Source organism: Poecilia reticulata, linkage group LG2 (assembly GCF_000633615.1).
Source record: "Poecilia reticulata strain Guanapo linkage group LG2, Guppy_female_1.0+MT, whole genome shotgun sequence".
NCBI classification, from domain to species: Eukaryota; Metazoa; Chordata; class Actinopteri; order Cyprinodontiformes; family Poeciliidae; genus Poecilia; species Poecilia reticulata.
In genome coordinates, this window is record NC_024332.1 from 20,726,829 (window position 1) to 20,734,178 (window position 7,350).

General features: G+C 44.7%; 2 protein-coding genes across 3 annotated transcripts in view; both read left to right on the plus strand.

Moving 5' to 3' along the window:
- Positions 1-1,486: 1,486 nt before the first annotated feature.
- LOC103456799 (ras-related protein O-RAL-like) lies at positions 1,487-5,551 on the plus strand. Of its 2 annotated transcripts, none has more exons than XM_008396553.2 (5): positions 1,487-1,890; positions 2,722-2,942; positions 3,011-3,219; positions 4,902-5,076; positions 5,173-5,551. In XM_008396553.2, the coding sequence occupies exons 2-5, from the start codon at positions 2,829-2,831 to the stop codon at positions 5,275-5,277; spliced, it is 603 nt and encodes a 200-aa protein (XP_008394775.1). In that variant the 5' UTR covers positions 1,487-1,890; positions 2,722-2,828; the 3' UTR covers positions 5,278-5,551. The 2 variants fall into 2 exon arrangements, with proteins under 2 accessions (XP_008394775.1, XP_008394783.1); XM_008396561.1 differs by lacking the exon at positions 1,487-1,890 and adding an exon at positions 1,897-2,440.
- A 240-nt stretch (positions 5,552-5,791) lies between these two features.
- The window catches only part of LOC103457147 (fas apoptotic inhibitory molecule 1-like), a 3,587-nt gene continuing 2,028 nt past the window's right edge, over positions 5,792-7,350 (plus strand). Inside the window, exons 1-3 of the mRNA XM_008397106.2 lie at positions 5,792-6,357; positions 7,067-7,088; positions 7,191-7,250. Coding sequence (XP_008395328.1) covers positions 6,224-6,357; positions 7,067-7,088; positions 7,191-7,250 — 216 coding nt within the window. The 5' untranslated portion in view covers positions 5,792-6,223. The remainder of the gene's footprint in view (positions 6,358-7,066; positions 7,089-7,190; positions 7,251-7,350) is intronic.

A 7,350-nucleotide genomic window follows, 5' to 3' on the forward strand; every position in this document is an offset into this window, starting at 1 on the left:
CGGTGGGGGGCGGGCCCAATCAGGAGGGAGAGAGAGAGGGAGAGAAGGAGGTAGAGAGAGCGCCTCTGGTTTCAGAGCGGCGGATCAAAGTTTTCAGGTTTGAACCACAAACTGCCCGGATGTTGGTGGTGGCAGCATCATGCCGGGAGTTACAGTCACAAACCAACATTAATTACATAAATAATATCTAGAAAGTGCRGAGTGGATTTGTTCTTTTTCTACACCCACTGGACTTTGACTAGGCCCCTCTATGAAAGAGTTCAGAGGGACGAGGACTGATGGTTAGTCTGGACCGTCCCACTGCATGATGCTGCCACCACCGTGTCTAGTAGTCGTTAACCTTCAGCTTCAGACTAAAGTGACTAAAATCATTAAAATGTTTTTAATTCTTCTTTAAAATGAGACGGGCGCTCTGATTGGCTGGTGACCAGCAGAGCCAGTCCAGGCCCGGTTCTACTGCTGGTTCTGCAGTAGAAGCAGAAACCCAGCCTGGTTCTGCCAGGTCAAAATATCCAAACGAGCCGGCAGCTTCAACCAATGGGAGCCCAGGAGTCATCCCGATATTTGGTAGTAAAACCTGTCAACCAAATTAGGCTGCGTTGACCTCTGACCTCCCACATGCTGCTGCTACAACCCAGAGCCGCATGCAAACACTTCTGGGGTTATCGGCGCTTCAGCCGAAGCCACTGGGCATGCGCAGCAGCAACTGAGCAAGCGGAGGAAAGTGAGTTTATTGAGGCTGCGCTCAGAATCCACAGGGAAGGAAATGGCGCCATCTTCGGTCCGTCACCCGGAACTGAAGACCGGAAGCTGGAAATATCAGCTGGATCCATTTCTAACTTTTGGTTCAATAATAATAGTAAAAATGTAAAAAAAAAAAATATACATCTGAATGTATTTCATTAAAGAATCCTAGTTTAATTGTGCATACTTAAATCTAACCACTACCCTTCACGATTCCACAAGGGATCATCCTGTTAGATAACGGACGGATGGATATTATTTCTGTTCCAGTTTACTTTAAAATTAAAATTTTGAAAATATAACGAAAAGTTTTAGGATTTTATGTAGCTCCATATATATATCATTTAATTTTATTTGACCAAGTAATTCAATTTAGGTTTTTCCTGTGGAATATTTAATTTTTTTGTTTTCATTTAATTTTTGTATTACGTTATTTTATTGCTTTTGTTGTTGTTTTAAAGGGTTTTTTAATATTTAACATAATCGTGTTAATTTAACTTAATTTTACTTTCAAATTTATTTTTGCTTCATGTACGTTTTGTATTTTCTTTCTCTTTTTTTAAAAAAATTCATTCATACTTTTTAAAATATAAGCAGAATAAAATTTGAAGTTCATATTTAATTGATCTGAATTAATACGTTTTTATTAAATACGTTTTTGCTTTACTTTATTGCATTTTGAATTTGCTTTTAGTATGTTTATTGTATTTAATTACAATTTTTCCGTAGTTTTATGTGGTATAAATAACTTTAACAAAAGGGAACTCCGTGACATCACTTCCTGTTAATGTTAYCTGTACCTATCAGAGAAAAGACAGAAAGTAAGTTGTCTCACTACACTTTTAATTCTGTTGTAAGTCATGTAACCAAGTTGCCGCTGCGTTCTTTCGTGTCTTTGTGGTTTAAGCAACAGTAAGAATAATATTTGTTTAACTCGAGTCTATTAGACTTTTTGTTTGTTCCTATAGTAACTAGAGGCGGTCAGAATACCAGTCTCAGACAGGTTCTTGGTCAGAGAACTCATCTTCGCGGATATAGACGATCTGTGTAGGTCCGGGTAAAGGTGGGGCGCTCAGTCTGATGATCAACTTGTAAAAGTTTTCTGAGACGGATTTCTGGGAGGACGGCGGGGAAACACGGCAGCGGGTAAGTCACCGGAGTTTCTCCGGGTTCTTTCGGTCACTGTCGGGCTCTCGGTGCTGCAGAAAGAAACGTTTAACGGTCTATTTTAACTCGAGTACCCTGAGCAGAGAAGCGTTATCTGTTGCTGCCCAAGTGGCTAGCAAACGCAAGGTTCAGAGTGACGGGGGAAGTAGCCAATAGGAGCCTCCGGAGGGGAGTTCTGCTGGCAGCCTGAGCCAATCAGAAGCGCCGCTGCCTTTGAAGGCGGCAATGTGCAGCAGAATGTTTAGAAACTGGTTTCCAGCTGCTGGCTCAGAGGAAGCTGAGTGTCGACGCCGACAGTTCCTGATTCTGATCACTGGACGTTCCGGGTCACAGCTGAGCCGGTTCTGGTTGGACTGGTTCTGGTCTGGCTGGTTTGGGTCGCCCCTCACTAACACCACTGATAAGGTCAAGTGGTTCATTCCACAGCAGCTCTGAGGCCCAGGCTGAGACTGGATCTGAACCACAGCTCCAGAACCTCGTCTGGGACTGGGGAACACGTTTCTACTGCAGGAAGTCCACCCAGGAGCAGGTAACTGTTGGCCAGGTTCTGTCAGGACACTGGGGGGAAAAGTAAAGTGGGGCTGATTTTTCAGAATCAGTCTGAATCAAAACCACGGCTCCAGAACTAGTGGAACTGCTTCTGGACACCAGAACAGAGAAACTTGGTGCCCAGTGCTCTGACTGGAGGCAGTACCCGGTGAACTTTGACCTGGGAGGTTCTGACGGACCTCTTCCTGTTCCAAGGTCCAGTAGAACCTCCTCGACCCGGCCCAGTGCTGTTGGTGTCTGACTGCTTGTGTTTCTGTGCAGGAAGTGTCGTTTGATTTGAGCCAATCAGCTTCCAGAGAAGCTGAGTCCTGGTTTGGTGTCAGGACCGGTTCTGATTCTGTCCCAACTGGACCGACCGGACCGGAACTATGTCCTCCGGTAAGAACAAGGGCCAGAACTCACTGACCCTCCACAAGGTCATCATGGTGGGCAGCGGCGGCGTGGGGAAGTCGGCGCTCACGCTGCAGTTCATGTACGACGAGGTGAGCCTCTCACTACGTTTCCCATAATGCCTCTGGCTTCTGTGAGTCAACTGTCCGCTCTGTCGCAGTTCGTGGAGGACTACGAGCCCACCAAGGCGGACAGCTACAGGAAGAAGGTGGTTCTGGACGGAGAGGAGGTTCAGATCGACATCCTGGACACGGCGGGGCAGGAGGACTACGCCGCCATCAGGGACAACTACTTCCGCTGCGGCGAGGGTTTCCTGCTCGTCTTCTCCATCACYGAGCAGGAGTCCTTCACCGCCATAACAGAGTTCAGGTCTGACCYGTCACCGTGGTAACGCAGGGGTCTGGGTCTGGTACCAGARCCAAAGTAGATAGGAGCGTCTCACTCGGCTCCGTTTAACCCCAACGGATCGATTCTAATAGTTTGTTTTGTCTAAAGATGAAATGGCAAATTTCCGGCTAACTGAGTTTGATATAAATTTATGATAAAACTTTAAAAACATTGGCCTTAAACTGAACCTGACCCCGAAAGTCCAGTTTTCATATCCATGAAGGAATAGCCTGAAACTCTGACAGGTTGCCATGTCTGTCGTCTCTCTACTTGTTCTACGGAACACTCATTCTGCCGAGATTCTCAGAAAAAATCAAAACAATAAATGACTGGATAAAGTGATTCATTTGGCAAATATTTAATCTAAAAACCAAAATATAAAGCTTTCCCCAATTCGGAGCTTAATGTTGACCAATAGGAGAGAAGCTGACTCTGAAGCCCCGYCCACTTTACCTCCTGCAACAAGTCAGGAGAAAGAAATGAGGAAACAAAGAAATATTTATGGAAAGTTCAGTGTGATTAACATAATGACTACATGGAGAATATGAAATCAATATTAAATATAAAGAAATCTAATGAAGCCACGTGATGATGTGATAAATTAAAACTTGAAAATAATTAATTCACGATGGATAATTAATGAAATTTGAAAAGTTTTAATTACTCGATTTTATTATTTGTGAAGCCATTTATTAATTTCTATTTTTATTGTTAGTTTTGGCAGGATGTGTCCTCCATATATTTCCCTTTCACACTGCCTCCAACCACTTTAGCCGTCGCTAAAGTTTGGCTAGTGCTCCCTCCAGCTGATTTACTGTTAATGATTTAATCAGCTAACCGTTAAAAACCGACGGCGGCTGTTCTCTGTTTGGTTCATAACTTCCTCGTTGTTACGCATCGTCATCATCACTTTAAAATCTGATTTTAAACATATTAACAGGCACAAATTTACACCACAATCCTCCTTTTGATTAGAAAATATCTAATATTTCATATTAATCTCCTCAGCTCTTTTAGCTGCTCCAGTCTTTTTCTGGTCAAACTTTTTAATTTCCAGATTAACGATCAAAACAGATTTATAAATTTAACTGGCAGTCGATCAGAAACATGAATATGGAATTAATAAGTTCAATCAATTATTTTAACATATATYTTATAATAATGATTGAAAAACTACAGCTGTGCCTTCGGGCCATTATAGGTAGACGTAAATTTTCACCAAAAACTCTCAGAAATTTTAATCTCAGATTTTTCCAGAAACATTTCTGAATTTCAAAAGTCATAAATGTTCAACTTTTGGGGAAAAGAAATTCAAAATGTTTTTCTAGAAAATTTCTGATATCTCAAATTCATGATTTTTGTTTTATGTCAATTTTTTCACTTTTTAAACACTGAAATTAACTTTTCTTTCCATCTAGTCTGGTCCTGATACGCTGTTTTAAAAAACAGATTAGATTTATGAAAAAAATTAAATCTATTTAAAAATAAAAATAACTTTTTTCTAATCTTCAAATTAATCTCAGATGAAAGTGGACGATGTTTTGGGAAGGAGCCGTCAGGGGAGCTGAGTAGCCAATCAGATGCAGCGCTGTGCTCTGACAGAAACCAGGTTCTTCTCCCTGTTTGCGGGCTTTAACTAGACCGTRTGTCCCTGCTGGTTGCAGGGAGCAGATCGTCCGAGTGAAGGAGGAGGAGGCGATCCCGCTGCTGGTGGTCGGGAACAAGTCGGACCTGGAGGACCGGCGCCAGGTGAGTGTGGACGATGCAACAGCCAAGGCGTCCGGCTGGGGCGTCCCGTACGTTGAGACGTCAGCCAAGACCAGAGCCAACGTGGACAAGGTGAGCGTCGTGGTGGAGGATGACCTCTGACCTTTGCCCCTCCACCTGCCTGACCTTCACCCCTCCACCTGCCTGACCTTTGCCCTCCCCCTGCAGGTGTTCTTCGACCTCATGAGGGAAGTCCGTAAGAAGAAAATGGCGGAGAGCAAAGAGAACGGGCCGAGCGGCGGCAGGAAGAAGCGGCGCTGCTGCGTTCTCTAGGTGGAACTGAGCGCGCCCAGACCGCAGCGCTCAGCTCTTATTTATCTCTGCTCACATTCCTGAGGCTCTGAAACACTCGTCTGCACCCTGGGTGACCTCTGACCCCGTCTCCAATCAAGCTTTGTGTTAAACTCTATAATCATGCCACAGAACCGGACTTTAAGGGAACTCGGCTTCAAGCTTCTCTGGGAAATAGGAATATTATTATTATTGTTATTCTGCACCAACACTCATTATTGTTTATATYTGATTAAATCAAGTTCTGTTATAAAAACGCTTCTCTCTTTAATTACACTTCAAAACCAGAATATTTACACTATAAAATACTAAAAATAAATGTTAATATTCAGAAAGAGAAGATTTATATATTTAATCTAAAGAATAAAGAAATATAAAAATAGATTTCATGTAGATTAAATGATAAAAACCATTTATATAATTATGTAAAATAAAAGACAAGATAAATTATTTGCCTTAAAAAAAAGTGTTCAAACTTGAAGATCATGTTGAAGATTTTTGGTCTGGAGTTGAATTAATAAAATGTACAGTATTTGGTTTTAAATCTTTTATAACTTTTTAAGGTGAAGCCGTTTAAATGACTGGCTGAGGAACAGCAGTRGGTCTGGTTCTGGCCACCAGGTGGCGGTGTGTCCTCGGTGTTTACGGCTGAATGGGTCAGAAATGCTCTCGGCTCCAGTTTTATGGCAGCTGCTCCAGTTTCGCTGCTGGTTTCGGGTCAGGCTTCAAACTCAGGCCGCCTAATGAGGCTGAAAGCCGGCGGTTCGGAGGAGAACCGTCCGGTAGACGGTGACACACATCCCCAGGTCGTCCTCCTCTAAGCCTCTTACTGTAATCACGCTCCTGCTGAGGCGGCAGGACCCGCTTCCTCCGCCTCACCGCCTCGCAGCTCCTCAGAACCGGTCCGGGCTCGGCCCAGGAGTCTAGGATGCCGTGTGGAGACGCGGTGGCCGTGTGGGACGTGGCTCTGAGCGACGGCGTCTACCGGGTCGAGTTCGCTCACGGCACCACCACGGGGAAACGGGTCGTCTACGTCAACGGGACGGTGAGGTCTGAGAGCTGGTTCTGATTTCACTGAAAGGACRGTCAGCGCCAAAACTGGGACCAGATGGGGCTCAGTGTGACGTCATGGTGAGGTCACTTCCTGGGTTTTAAACTGCCCAGTGGGGTCAATGAGTCCAAACTGAAGCAGAAGCAACAAATCCATCAGAACTGGGTTTCTAGGTGTTCAATGAGGTTCTGGTGAAGGTTTAATGATGGAAACATCCGTCCATCGACTGAAAACCCAGGACTGGGGTATTACCAACCACTCAGGTTCTGGTTCAAGTTTCTGAATCAGTCCATGTTGAGATAACCTCCAGGAGAACTTCCCTCGTCTTCTGATTGGGCCATCTGGGCGTCCTGTGTAGATGTTGCTTCCAGATGTCACGGTGGCAGACTGAAGGTCCAGTAGAGACCAGCGGTGATAGAAGCTGTAACCTGAAGAACGAGGCTTTTAGGGTTTAGTTGGAGTAGGAAACCAATGAACAGGTACTGGAGCCGTGGAAGTCRTGGGAAACCCGACAGGTGAAACGGGGAACATTGAAGACCTGGTCTMAGGGTAATGTTGGATGGTTGAAGGAGCACTTTGAGGATCTATTTCACCTAGTTCTATTTGGAGGAGACAAAGCTAAAGTAAAACCTGTTAGCAGGGGGGACTGAGGTAGGACCCAAGGAGCTAAAGGTTCTGGACATTTTTGGACTGTTCWKTGGACGTGTCTCCTGAATGGAGGACTGGTCCTCTGGCGTGGCAGGTCAGGGTGGTAGTTCATGTCTGTGAGGATCTATGGAGGATCCTCAGGTGAGTACAGTCCAGGATGTTGGAGTGGAGACTCAAACTGGTTGGTGAACCTCAGGTTAAGAGGAGCAGTGTGGCGTTCGTCCAGGTGTGGGACAGCGGACACTTCGGCTGGCTGGTCTGTGTTTGTCTTATCTACGGTTTCCGCACCATCCCTTTAACTGTACAGTCCCTTTAACTGTACCGTCCTTTTAACTATGCTGTCCCTTTGACTGTAC